The 15,179-nt window shown below is 37.0% G+C and overlaps 2 protein-coding genes across 2 annotated transcripts; both read left to right on the top strand.

Moving 5' to 3' along the window:
• Positions 1-2,518: 2,518 nt before the first annotated feature.
• Positions 2,519-6,945, top strand: LOC123870942 (mitochondrial potassium channel-like). Its single transcript, XM_045914454.1, has 6 exons — positions 2,519-2,904; positions 3,653-3,802; positions 4,626-4,788; positions 5,100-5,278; positions 5,683-5,758; positions 5,843-6,945. Exons 1-6 carry the CDS (start codon positions 2,650-2,652, stop codon positions 6,121-6,123), a joined length of 1,104 nt encoding a protein of 367 aa, XP_045770410.1. The 5' UTR covers positions 2,519-2,649; the 3' UTR covers positions 6,124-6,945.
• Positions 6,946-7,276: 331 nt separating this feature from the next.
• LOC123870944 (HMG box-containing protein 4) lies at positions 7,277-13,222 on the top strand. Its single transcript, XM_045914460.1, has 8 exons — positions 7,277-7,423; positions 7,501-7,744; positions 8,478-8,623; positions 9,245-9,366; positions 10,223-10,328; positions 11,135-11,229; positions 12,248-12,391; positions 12,673-13,222. The coding sequence occupies exons 1-8, from the start codon at positions 7,414-7,416 to the stop codon at positions 12,835-12,837; spliced, it is 1,032 nt and encodes a 343-aa protein (XP_045770416.1). The 5' UTR covers positions 7,277-7,413; the 3' UTR covers positions 12,838-13,222.
• The last annotated feature ends 1,957 nt before the right edge of the window (positions 13,223-15,179 follow it).

The following is a 15,179-nucleotide window of genomic DNA, read 5'->3' on the forward strand; positions in this document are numbered from 1 at the left end:
TCCGAGCAGGATCGGCTTGCACGTGATTATGCTCAACGACCTCCTTGAAATTACTGTTTCACAGGAGACCACTGCCCTCTATGGAAGGCTATTACTACCTGAGTAGATAGATGAGGAGCTACCGCTAGATTTCGGATTTTTTCCTTTTGTGCTTTAAGACATATCGATATGCCTGCCAGTATCCTGTAGGTTTTAATTCTCTTGACGGGTCTTGACAGACAGACAGACATACAACGAAGTGATCCTATAAGAGATACGGAACCCTAAAACCAATGGTCTATCTATGGGATATGTTCCACTGAAACAAATCTTAATAAAGTTCCCAATTTTTTTTACCTTCAAAGATGAAAAAATCTCATCATAACCAAAAATATAACTAGGTCGTTAAAAGATGCAACTGAAAATCTGCCTAGCTTATTTTGGTATCCGCGCGAAGTCGGGGCGAGTTGTATAGCAAGAGATAATCAAGAAAATGAGGCAGTACGACCTCTCTTTGACCCTATTGCGCTAGAGACAATAATAAATATAGACTATGCTGTCTTAGTGATAACAAGGGAAAGAGTCATTGTAGAGTCATTAAGTAGGTATATCTATTAGAACCTACTAGCTGATGCCCGCGACTTCGTCCGCGTGGATTTACGTTTTTCAAAATCCCGCGGGAACTCTTTGATTTTCCGGGATAAAAAGTAGCTTATGTGTCAATTCAAGGTATCTAACATATTATAATCTATCTCCATTCCAAATTTCAGCCAAATCCGTCCCGTAGTTTTTGCGTGATTGAGTAACAAACTTCCTTTATAATAATATTAGAATTAGGAGTAGTTAGGATTAGGATATTAGGATTATGATTAGGAGTAGGATAACATGATGACGGCTTCGTCTGCTTAGGTTTAGGTTTTTCAAAATCCCGTCGGAACTGTTTGATTTCTCGTCATAAAATATCCACTGCCACTCTTCAGGTTTTGAACTACAATTCTTACAAAAAAATCGCATCAATACATTGCTCGGTCCGGAATGATTGAAGGATAAACCAACAAACAAACACATTTTCTTTTTTTATTATTTCCTATTTACTTACATAGTAGTGATAGCTTTATCAAAAGTATCGAGTCAAATAGAAGATTGCGTTATACATGGGGATTGGGGACAACATGATTATTTTAGTGTTCCGCAAAGAGATAGGTATCGAAGGAATATACATACCTACACAATAGTTATCTTCAGTATTGTTTAACTAATTATAGTGTTAAATACTCAGAAAAAACACTTACCCGGTCGAGTCTATCTGTGCTATTTATTTGGAACAAACGAATGCAACGAACAAAAGTACAGGTGACGACAAACTTCTTGAACTTTTTGAAGTAGCAGCGAAACTACTCTCGATAACTCAACGGTAGGAGCGAACTGAAATCTGAAAGCGTACCTATAGAAGCTATGCGCTTAGTTGGAAGGGAAAGAGGAATATTAGTTCGTCAGCATGATAAACTTGGCTAATATTCTTTATAAAATAAAAAAAATACTCTCAGGCACCAGAGACTAGGGGCAATTAATGTTTTTAGTAACAGACGAAAGTTGGACTCCATGAAATGTGTACCGACCAGTTACTAAGAAGGTGCTATTGCAGTACACCAAAGGATAACATTGAATGCCTGAGGGTAATAGACAAAAAAGGGAGGATGGCAACCTTGCACCCAAAAGCGTAATGTTGGAAGACCCCCTAGTTAGTAGGTGGACGAACGCGAGGATGAACTCATAGCGAGACGCAAGAAGCCGCTGTATTCAGGCGGCGGCGCAAGACCGTGGCGTGTGGAAGTCCCTTGAAGAGACTTATGTCCAGCTGTGGACGTTGTTGAAGATGATGATGATGATTAAACAAGAGCCTGAATTCAAAAACACCTCGAAGAAACTCAGCAACTATGTAGCTCAGTGCAGAATCTTACAGAAAAGGTGAACAGATTGATGCCGACGGAGGGAGGTACTAAAGCAAGCGGGAGAAGAATACTGAGACAGCTTTAAGGTGCCCACGCACTCGAACTGAACTGCAGCTGAACTGCGCGTCGCGGCAGCGCGCTGCACGATATTCTCTCCAGCCGCGACGCGCGTACCGCGTGGCGCGGCTGAAGAGAATATCGTGCAAATACGCGGAGTTCAGCTGCAGTTCAGTTGCAGTTCAGTTCGAGTGCGTGGGCACCTTTAGCCCACTTTTGAGAGTGCAATGATGGTGGAATGCTACCTACCGAAGTAACTAGAAATGATACAAAGATGAATAGCAATTGGATTCTGTGGAACTTACCGAATACCATCTCCACCGACCTGACGGGGTGCCAGCAGTAATCACTAGATTTACTTTTTAAATGGTACCCTAAAGCTCTCGCTATTATACTAATGTTACCCGTCCTACTATTCTTTAAGTTTCTATTAATTAATAAAATTCTTGAATGAATTATTTTGATCGCAGCTTTATTCTAATATCAAAACCAAAAGATATCATTGTCAAAATGATTGACATTTGACAATCAGCTGACAATTGACATTACTCGGTTCGGTGCGGTTCGGTGGTTCGACCTCGGTTGTTGCAGGAATGATATCATCCAAAAAGAAGTAATGCAAGGTTAATTAGTACAACAATAATATTTTTAATATGAAATCATGGCCGACCGCCTCCGCCAGATCGCACAAAAGGTTAAAGACAAATTCAACCTGCCTCAGATCAAAGTAAACGGCCGGGAAAAAGTTGACCAGTTGGTAACCAAGTATGTGCCAGCTACTCGGGTTACAGAAATTGCCGAGAAGTTCAAACAAGAAAGTATTGTTAACAGGGTCAAAGAAATGGTGTCTAGATATGAGAAATTCACTGGTATTGAAGAAATTATGGCCATACAAAACACCGTTGTCGAAGCCCAAGTAAGTGGTTTATTTGCTTACATTTTATTAGTCCAAAGGAATATATGTACATAATACATATCTATTAAATGTTTGTGATATGAGGAACGTCTGCCAATTTTTATGATACTTTTAATTAGTATGTACTCACTACTCAACTACCTGGACTATTTGTATAATTAATTACCACCCATACATTGTATTCCAATCTAATAGGTATTGAATTAAATATAATGTGTACCTACATAATAAAGGTTTGTAAATATTTGTGATAGTCTCAATTTGGAACATAATTTAGTGTATTTAGAGGTACAATTCAGTTCCATAATGAATTTTAAGGAACTTATCATTTTCATTCTATCTTGTTTATCTTCAAAGAGAGTTCTGTTTACCGAGAGAATATCAATATTTTATTTTGCGAGTAATGCAAGTTCTTTGGTACCAATTTTATGAAGAAGTTTATTTCAGTGGGCTTACATTAATTAAGAAGATCACATAGAAATTGTTATGATTTAAATATAACTAGGTAATGCTCACAATTTTATCCACATAGATTTAGTTTTTTTAGAAATATGTTTGTCAATGGGATGCCTGCTGTTTCTGTACCAGATTTCGTTAAAACCTGTTAACCAAATAGTCTGTGAAAAGCTAATAGACAGAAAGACAGTTTTGCATATTTGTATGGGTAGTATGGATTACTTAATTATTCAGTAATAGTAATAATTATATACTATTTTGAGTTGATAATGTATACTTTTCTGTGTTATAGGAGCGTTTCATGACAGCACAAGAGAGGAGGCGAGAGATGGGTAAAGAACTGGCAGCTATTGAGGCGAGGCTGAAAGAGTTGCATGCAGATATGCAAAATACTATGAAAGGGGATGAGAAATACCTACAACTTTGTACTGAGGAGCACAAGGTAGTTTTGAAAATAACCCTATTATTTCCAATAATGCTATTTTTTAAACTTGTTAGATTGCATTTCATGTTATGACTTTCTAAAAGTTATCTACTTGGATGAAATATTTGATTTGACTTAATTTGATCAAATTATTATTTTTATAAGATTCTTTAGTGTCTTAAAAATGATAGATAATTAGAATAGCTACACAATCATACATTAGTGGCTGAATTTACTTAAATCTGTATTAAGTAGTATATCATAGTGAAAATCTACATGAAAATCAAAAGGTATCAGACAGACAGACTTACTTTCACATTTATTATAGTATGTATTATTAGGATTCAATATGTAAAGAAGGATCTAAAAGTCTGGAAAATCTTCCCAATTTTGAATTGATTTTGAGTTTTGGGTTTTGAGTATCATCAATCACACTATCACACTAATCACACTAATATTATAAAGGCGAAAGTTTGTATGTGTGTGTGTGTGTGTGTGTGTGTATGTTTGTTACTCCTTCACGCAAAAACTACTGGACGGATTGGGCTGAAATTTAGAATGGAGATAGATTATACCCTGGATTAGCACATAGGCTACTTTTTATCCCGGAAAATCAAAGAGTTCCCACAGGAATTCAAAAACCTACATCCACGCGAACGAAGTCGCGGGTATCAGCTAGTAGCTGAATAAAACATTATTTTGTTCCTACAAAATTTTCCTGAAAATTAAATGAAAAACTATTTTTGCATGACCTATTTTTAAATTTTGAATTTTAGTCTCATTTTATTTTAGTATTGATTTTAATGTTGCCATGCTTCAAAATATTCTACCATTTTGGTAGCTTATCATCCAAGAGCGGGCGTTGCGTACACTATTCTCTGACGCTGAAAGAGAAGAAAGAGAACTTTTTGCATCTATGTCAGCAGCTGTCAAACTTGGCCATGAAAGAGAAAGGGCACACGCTGAGCGAAATAAATACTGGTATATTGTCGCTTCAATTTTTGGTAAGTACCTAAAATAGGTGTAATTAAAGTTTTTAATAAGTACAACTGCTCATTCTACTTGAAAGAAAGGACATTTTAAACTAATTTGTGGATTTTTTTCAATGAAAGCATTTTTCTTGAGTGTATTTGCTTGAAGTTATTTGCTGTTCAAGAGGCAGCTTTGTTATATCTAATTAAATGTGAGCTTAGTATGTATAATAGGTATAACAAAATATTATTTCCTTTCGTCGCTTTATTTTATTTGAACGTGATTATTATGTGACTTAAAACCTCAAAAGTTAAATAATTGATGTAGTACCTTTACTTTCTAGGTACATTACTTGGCATAGGTGGCTCCACTATAAACAACCGTCTAAAAATGAATGAATTCAAAGATTTGATGGAGGAGCAAATGGCGCGAAGTGCAAGTGTTTTGTACACCATTGCAGGCGGTGGATCGGCCAGTCGAGCTGAAATTGCCGATGCTATGAAAACGGAGTTTGCATATCAGGTTAACCATTGCTTTGAAAATAAAACATAGATCTGTTTTCTAGTGTTTTACAACATCAGTTCACTTATTTTAAATCATCATTATCTTCATCTAAAATTAAATGCAAGCTGCATGAAAACATTTCAACTATCATTAGATTTATTATTGGACTGAGGTACAAAAGTAAAACATCCCTAAAGAAATAAATCAAAATCAGTTTGATGTATTGGTTAACTTTTTGTTAAAAACATTTCTACCTCGTCGATCATTCATTTGAAATATGTTATGATAGAACTACGTTAACTCTTGTATACATAATATTATATTCAGTAATAAATTACGTATTTAACGATAGTTAAAAAAACCTTTAAATAAATTTTTTTTTTATTTTTTTTTGTGTTCGATAAATACCTTGTTTTTTACAGGAACAACTCGCCAACAATTTGAATTTAATGCAAGAGAATATTAACACTTTAGTCAGTAAACAATCATCATTGATCGGTAAATAAATATTGATATATTTTGATGAAAGTGCTAAATAATTTAGCTTGTACCTAATGAATTGTTTATATTATGTTATTTCAGATCACTTAAGTACTCAAGAATACATGATAGAAACCCAAATGCGTGATTTGAAACGGTTAATAATAGCTGCTTCACAAACCAGCGCAAAATCTGACGCAAAGTTAGCAAAAGCATTATCGGAAGTACATCAGGAACTAGAAGAAGCAGATATCGAACGGGACAAAATTCAAGAGATGAAGCCAATTACTAGTACTTCAGAGGCGAACCAAATTTTAACTGCTCTTGGCATCCTTCTGTGCGCAGCTGTTATCTTTGGAAATGTCTTCGGGCGAATCAGTTGATTTATTTTGTTCAAACCGAATTTTTTAAAGTTAATTTATTATATTTACTAATTATAAGAAAAAGTTATTGAAAAGTATATTTTATAATGTTCGTGGAGCCTATATTAAATCGTATCTTGGTATGGGAAAATTCTTTGACATCAGTGGTTTGAATATAATATGTATTATTTTAAAGTAGTAAATATGTTCTATCGTAATGCATGTTCTATCGTAATATGTCCTTGTGTAAAATTATTACTGATACCATTATAATCTACACTCTATTTATATGAGTATTTGAAGTCATGTTCAATTATTGTGGATTGTTTTGTAAACTTGTATTAACTTCGATAAAAATACATGCATTGTGAAGAAATTTTTAATTTGCAATTTTATAAAATTGACTGTCTACTTTTTATACCCTCTTATAAAACTGGAAAGCTTAGGTTAAAATGTATACCTTTTGCACTTTTAAGAAGAAATACTATGTGTGATATGTATCCAAACAACGACTTCTTTGTATTACACACTAGATTGGCTATTCCCAACAAAATGACACTGACCCTCAAGTTACAGATAATAGCGAAAAAGCTACCTGACAAAAAAAAATTGTTCGGAATGATTCGTTTGTGCATATGTAGTATATAGAGGTCATCTTATCCAAACGAATATGTAACGACTTAATAAACTTAATTCCTAATGTTATTATATATTTTTTTAAAGGGCGTACTTATGTTTATAACAGCCACGTTCGAACGCTGCTGTTGGTCTGCTTTATTGATAAAAATGTTTCTGTTAAACTAACTAGTGTCGTTTTGCATTAAATGTTATCTATCTTTTTCTGTTTCTATTTTATTTTAAACTCTTTAATTTCCTTAAGCTTGTTCTTTGTTCTTGTTGTTATTAAAATCAATGAAGACTTCATTGATTGATCATTGATGAAGCAGTGATAATGATTAGAGGCTGAACTTAATTTTCTTCCGGAGTTTCAGTTTGAATCTGTTCAATGGTAAATAGTAAAATGGTAGATTTTTTTTACAATAAATGGCGTCGATGTTGGCAATTTGAGTTGAAATGGTAGAATTTTTCCAATATTGAGTTGAATAGGTACACCACAGAGTAGGTACCTACATTGAATATAGGGATAAGAGTGGCACTGACAGCACCACACAAAGAGTAATGTCTGATGTCACCACAGCACAGAGTAGATCTTGTAGATGGACGTCAGTTTTGTTGACATTTAGTATTTGGATTTAATTTTAAAAAACCACAAAAATCTAACCTTTTAAAATTTTAAATAAAATATAAATAATGCAAGAAGGTTCGTATGATAGCTTGAGACTATTAAATAGTTAAATAATTATTTCTTCATAATAACTACCATACCATTTGTATCAGATTTGGAAGTTACGGGTGTTTCGCGGAGTGGGCGAGTGAGGAAAAAGAGCTCAAAGCTGATGGATTTCGAGTCTCCAGACGACATTGAGACCAGGTTTCGCCGACAAACACCGATGAAAACGTATTCGAATGTAAGGCACGAGGAACCAGTGGAATATCGGGAGCCTCCGAAAGCGGTAGAAGAAGCTGGCACCGCGTCAAGTGAATCAGATTATTACGAGAATAATGCGGATCAGGGCGAAAGGTAGAAGTTTTTACTATTTGGTTGTTTCTTGTTTGCCTTGCCATAATTCCTCCCAAACCACCAAAAGCATAAAGTATCAGTTTTATGAATTGACTCCCTGATGTCTGCGACTTCGATCGCGTATATTTAATTTTTAAAAATCCTGTGGCAACTTTTACTTTCTGGGATGAAAAGTAAGCTATATCACTCTCCATGTCTTTAACTATAACCATGCAACAGATAACGTTGATCTGATGCAACATAATTGAAGGATAAACCAATAAAGCAACAAAGAAACACATAATATGGATAGTAATATAATGCCAAAGTGTTCACAGGTTTATTTAAGCTTTTAGTAGAATTTTGACTTTTGAGGATTTCTTATTTAGTACCTTGTATTTGACTAACACCTCTTGAAAAATACAACATTGAGCACACTTGCTTTACTTGTGTTTATTAACAGCTTATGTGGCAGTTAATTGTATAGTGCACACATTTTGAGATCTCACTCACCATTTTAGCTCTATGTGTCAACTGTGATGTCAAAAGTACAATTTTAGTCCTTAATTTAAAGGTGAACCATACTTTTAACATGACAGTTGACACAGAGTTCTTCTCTCTGGGCTTGGATGAATAAATACTCTCTGGGCTGGTTTCCGCACTTAAGCGTTTCCGTCTGTTGTACATTGACACAGAGTTAAAATGGCGAGTGAGATCTCAATATGTATGAATATATCTGGAATGTGTTTTATAGTATGGAGTCGGACAGCTCAGCATCTGATGAGGGCTCTGCACGCACACCAGCCAACTCCCTGTACATGATGGAGAAGAGCAAAAAGAAACTTGTCATTAAAGATGGCCGGGTAGTAGGGAGGGCTAAGGCGCAGAGGAAGGATAAAGGTTTGATACTCTCTGTTCTAGAGAAATAAAGAACACACATATCTTTTTATTTCCAAGTCGACAAGACTTAAAGGTGTTAAGAATCTGTGTAAATAGCTATAAAAGAAAATAAAATTGATATTTTCACAGAGAATTTGTTTTAAACGAACTTGAAGGAGTAGGTACAACAATAGTGAAATGAGTGGGGTTTGAACTGGTGTCCTTTCCGATTTCAGTCTGCTCCTATAATCGCTGAGCTATTGAGGAATATTGTGTGTGGACAGGCCAGTATTCTAGTAGTAGGAGTGTGATAGAGTATTATATAAGTTCCAAAATACACCAGACACAGTACTCAACAAGAAATATTGTACACCGACCTTTAGAAAGAGATAGTGGTTTTATAGTGCATTGTCTCTGTCGTTAAGACTGACAAAACATCACGTAGGTATGAGTAACAGAGTCAACACACTACAAAGCTGAAATTGCTTACTAAAGGTTGTCGTATAATATATCGGGCTACTGTAGATCGGATTGGGCATAACGCCAGCTCAGATCTTCCTATTATCATAGTTGAGCAAACATCACCTGCTCCCATACAAATCTTTGGAGCATCTTGATTCTTGATTGGAGTGTTTGTTGCAGGCAAGACTCGCATCACAGCCTACATGATGTGGGCCAAAGAAGCTCGCAACGACTTGCTGAGGAAACATCCCGACATGGATTTCTCTGCCATTTCCAAGAGACTCGGCGAAATGTGGGCTAATGTAAGCGTTTTCTGATTAGTTGGTGCAGCAGCAGTGCGATGTCAGCATGCTTGGATGTCGAAAACATACCGCGCCGCCTCTACTTTCGCATATGTCTTGTGATGTTTGGGTTTAGACAGTGGTGTTGAGAATAAAAACCAACCCAAAGTCAACACAAGAATTTATTTCAGTGGTAGGTAGGGCAACTTGTCTAGGTGCAGTTGTTGAGCGTAAAATTGTCGGTCAGTATTATGTTAGGCGTCAAATTGCTTAGGTAAAAAATGGCCTTTACAATGTTAGTCTGTAAAAAATTATGCTGAGTTGAGAAATTTTCATCTTCCAGTAATAAAGCAAAGTTCTCTGGCTCAGTAAAATGCAGGGCCGCTAATGGACTTGCATGCAGAGATATAACCAACTGGTAAACCAAGTCTGTAGTGGCCGCTGCCGCACTTACCGCACCAATTAGAAACACTCCATATAAATATAGGTGCTCTGTCGACTTTTGGTTCCACATATACCAATTTATTGATGTTGCACCGCTGCTGAACCAACTAATCAGGAACGGGCGTAAGAGTTATTCAAATATGCCTTTCTTGGGCTTTCAATGTATATTTCAAGGTTAAAACCCAAAAAACTAGTCAAGTGCGAGTGGAACTTGCACACGGAGGGTTCCATTCCCTACCAACGTACACAGTTATGTACTTTTTAATTATATGGTGGCCATTTTGAAATTATAGCAGTAATAGAGACACACTCAAAATTTCAAATGTCTACTTGTTATGGTTCATGAGATACAGTCTCCTGACAGACAGACAGCCAGACGGATGAACGGACGGCGGCAGTTAGACAGGTGTTTTGAATATTTTTTTATTTCCAGGTGAATTACAATGAACGCTACTTGTGGAAGCGCAAGGCAAAGCGTTTCGCCATACAAAAGGAACAAAGCAACCAGCCGATGGTTAACAAGATTATTTCAAACCCAAGTGAGTTATAAAGATAATTCGCAAAAATCAATTCAAAACTACTTTTATTACAACAGCAAACCTATTTATTTAAGCAGCTTTATCCTGTCGCTTCTTGTGAATTTAAATTTATTAAAGACTAGATGATGCCCGCGACTTCGTCCGCGTAGATTTAGGTTTTTCGAAATCCCGTGGGAACTCTTTGATTTTCCGGGATAAAAAGTAGCCTATGTGCTTGCTAATCCTGGATATTATCTATCTCCATTCCAAATTTCAGCCAAATCTGTCCAGTAGTTTTTGCGTGAAGGAGTAACAAACATACACACACACACACACACACACACACACATACAAACTTTCGCCTTTATAATATTATAGTGTGATTCCATTGGAATTTCTCAAAATCCTTTCTTAGGCAGAGTGAATAGAGGTCTACTACATTAGAGAACCTAAGTGCAAAATGCCATGTTAGATTGAATTATATTGTTTTATGTTAGTCAGTTATGTGGTGGCATCATTTTCGCTGCGCTAGGATGAAGTTTCCTACATTTGCTTAGTACATTTGCTTGTCGCGGCGTCACTGACGCCGCAGACGCTTGAAAATCCACTTTTAATTTTTTTTTTTAAATAAAAATAGCAAGTAAACTAGCAGGCGGGTCACCTGATGTTAAGTAATTACCGGCGCCCATTAACATTTACAATACCAAAGGAACCGCTTGCCTTACAGGACTTTATTGGTCTGCCCCTTGAATAACCCCATGTTGTAATCTAGCGGGAAAACCGCCGAAGGAGTTGGTTCCACAGTTCTCATGTTGGTTGTTTGTCAGGTATTCGACCGCAGCACCCCGGGCCGGGGCGCCCGCCCGCCAACCGCGCGCCGCCCAAGCATTCACCCGTCGCGCACGCGCAACAGGCGCTCGTTGTGAGTATAAGCAGATATAGTGCGTACATTTTAAAACTCAATCGCCATTTCTGCTGTATGAGTTAACTGTCACGTTGAAAGTGCGATTTAAGTCCATATTGTACAGGTAAACTGTTTTTTTTTATTCAATAAAGGCAAGCGCTTGACCACAATCACACCTGATGGAAAGTGATGATGTGGTCTAAGATGGGACGCGTTTACCTAGAAGGTGCCTATTCACTCTTGTTTTAAAGATACCCGGATTGTAATTGGTAGGAAACACAGATCGCGGGAGAGTATTCTAAACCTTAGCCATGCGTATGAGGAATGAAGACGCGAAACGTTTCGTGCGTGTAGATGGAATGTCGACGACATAAGGATGGAAACTCGCCCGACGTCTTGCGGTTCGGTGGTAAAATGGTGAAGTGGGGACAAGATCGAAAAGTTCCTGTGCACACTCTCCGAAATATATCCTATAAAACACCGATAAGCCGGCGACCTTACGGCGGTGATCGAGACTTTGAAGTTTCGCCAACAAAGGAGAGTCTTCGCCTATAAGTCTCCTAGCTCGACGGTCAACGGCATCCAGAGCTGCTAGTTGGTACTTAGCAGAGCCATCATAGAGGTGACTGCAGTACTCCACCATACTTTTGACATGCCAGTTGACTCATGCTACTGCCCCCCTCTAATGCTAACCTACCAGTTAGAGCACATATCATACACCCTGAGAAAGCTACTCGATTAATTACAGTCAGGAGAGTGCTGCTGTGCCTGGCAGCCACAAATATTGACACAGAACTTTGAAAATTGGTAACAATGACAATGGATAAGAGACGGTTGAAGTGGTACAGGAAGTTCAAGGACTTGCAGTCTTTTTTTAAATATATAGGCTAGCGCTTGGCTACAATCAGACCTGCTGGTAAGTGATGATGCAGCCTAAGATGGTGCGTGGATGCCTAGAAGTTTCAAAGTAAGAAGAAGAAAGCAAACCCAATTTGTTTCAAGTGTGATAATCATTTATCCTACTTTTTTGTTGTAGCCGGTATCAAACGCCAACTCTGCGGCCAATACTGGTTCAGGCATGTACCGGGTGACGGGTTGCGGCGCGGTGGAGGTAGCGGCGCATCTGAGACTGCTGGGCGAGAGCTTGGCCATCATTGGTGAACGCCTGAAGGAACATGAGGTATGTTTGGCATATGCTTGTAACAACTCTACCTCCAATATTGGTATAATTTTTTTTTTAAATATAACCATAAAGTACTGACAGCAGTACTTTATTAGAATTACAATCTAGCCTACGAGTAAAGCTAATAAGTAATATTATGTTAACCTAAACTTATAAAAGTACTTATATCTAAGAGTCCGTCCATTGACATATTTCTTAGTTTATCGTTAGTTATTATTTTAGTTCTTGTGTTCATTATATTGCACTAGCACTAAATTTTAAAATCATGCCAATTCCAGGGTCAGATCGCAGTATCAGGCTCAGTGTCCGTTTTGCTGGACACGCTCCTCTGCTCGCTGGTGCCACTGATAGCAGTGACGCGCGCCGTCCCGGCCATCGCGCCGCCGCAGCGCCTGCTGCAGGACACGCTGCACAACATCGCGTACATCATGCCCGGACTTTAGGCACCTCTATCCTGTACATGCGTTTGCACCTAATGCAATCAGTTTTTATTTCCTCGCAAATAGGAGCAAAGTGATACAAGTCTCGACCAAAATAGCAATTACCGACCTCGTTTATTTTATTTGTACCAGAAAGTTGTAACAATAAAGACAAAAAGAAAGAAAAAGTGGACAGGGAAGCACTTATCTCTATAAGAGATCTCTACTAGTGACCCTTGGCAGTGCCAGAGGTTGTAAAGGGATTAGAATAGTTTAGTTTAAAATCACTTGAGATGTCCTCAGCTTGGCCTCAGCCTTCTATTATTACTTGACCGGTAATTGCTTTATTTCAGGCTTGGATTGTAATGTAAGATTAGATGGTTTAAGAAATAAAGTTTTGACTAAATAACAAGCGTTTTTTATTCAATTAACCGAATAATGACAGTTCTACCACGATCGGTGAATTTAGCTGATTGAGTTTCTTGTGAGCTTCTCAACTTTCTTACTTTTTCTTCAAGCAGGTTTGGGACTCTTGGAGTTTGTTTCATGTTGACGTTAAAATATCACCATTATATACCTTTACTGAGGGCCTGCGCACATTGGAGGACGGGACGGCAGAGGATTTTAAACTTATCAATTGAATTTACAATTACTTTAATAATTTAGTTTTTAATAATTCCATTTTGACAGCAATTAAATAATGCATGTTGAAAAAAAAATTCAATTTAAAATTTATCTAATTGAAATAAGGCACATAATATTATTTAATTCAGTGCTCGGTAATTGATCTCAGAGTACAGATTTAGGCCTCAGAGCATCGCAGCACAGCATGACAGCATCGAAATATAAAATTCAATTGATAAATTTAAAATCCTCTACCGTCCCGTCCTTCAATCTGCGCAGTCCCTATAGGTCCCAACCGCCTTGCACTACGCTGCGCGACAATTTTTTTTTTAAATATAAGTTTGTATGGAGCTAAGCGCACAAGAGCGACGCGGCGCGTCGCGCAAATGCGTTTGGACCTTTATATTAACTCATTTAAGCGTGTTAGGTTTTAAACGATTTTAACGAAATTCGCTACAGACAGCTTGCATCCGGGCGATGGACATAGGCTACTTTTTGTCCAAGAAAGACAGAGCTCCCATGGGAGTTTAAATTCTCGTGGACGAAGTCGCAAGCATTATTTATTTGGTGTGAATACAAAAAAATAGTTTGCATTCTGTATAAGGATAGGCTATTTTTTATCCCAGATAATCGAAGAGTGTCCTAGGGATTTTTAAAAAACTGAAGTTGCGAGCGTCTAGTCTAGTTATCAATAAATAAAAACTCGTAATGTATAATCAAAATTTATTATAATCATTATTCACTTTTCTGAATACAATACGTATCTACTTCACAATGAAGGGTTTTACACGACTTAGTTACATAGAGAGTAACAAAGTAAACTAAAGGTGATTTATAATGCTATAATGTAGTCTCTAGTATACCAATACAGTGAGTAAACCAGATTCCAGTCCAGTAATATCATACATAATCTCCAATCCAAAGCTGGAATTGACTAAATGAATTATTGAGTTGGAATACTCACTCGACATCAATATACCAAGTACTACTTACATAGTTAACTTAAAAATGCAATTTAATTATTAGAATCACAATCACTTACAACATAATACAATAATACCCTCATTTTTCTAAAAAATATTTAATTATTCGAAAAAAAAATTATCTAGATCAGTCCCAACTTCTCACACATTCAAATCAGTCGATTTTGAGATAGGTGACAACGAAAAGTGAAATCGTAATCGAAAAGGTTCAACGCAACAAAAATACAAAAGTTCTTAATGCTACTTCTGCGGTATACCTATGAAAATTAATAAGTTATGTCGATATGTATATGACAATCGATTTTGCTCAACACATATTTAATTAAGAACAATCTAATGTAAACCTTAGTTTGTAAAAACTAAGATTCAGTTAGAGAGGTAAATTACCAATGACCGATTTTGTAATCATCTAAATACGGTTGGTATAACTCGTGCCAATAAAGAAACGAGTCAAAATTGACGGCGCTAATAAGTCGCTCTCACTCGCACACTATTACAGATACATTGTGTAAGTGAGAGGGAATGATTATTGACTCCTTAATCAATTCGTTTTTTATTGGCACTTTTACTAGGGATCCACACAGCCAAATTTATCCCGACAGGTGGCGCATAAGCGAGCCGGCCAAAGAGGTAGTATCATCTGTGGAATCGGTTATACTGAGCTGTCAAACGCCATATTGAAAAAAAAATTGTCATGTAAACTTATGAAACCTACATAATGTAAGTAGAAAGTATGAAATGATAGCTTGCATTGGCTGG

This window comes from Maniola jurtina, chromosome 13 (genome assembly GCF_905333055.1).
Source record: "Maniola jurtina chromosome 13, ilManJurt1.1, whole genome shotgun sequence".
NCBI classification, from domain to species: Eukaryota; Metazoa; Arthropoda; class Insecta; order Lepidoptera; family Nymphalidae; genus Maniola; species Maniola jurtina.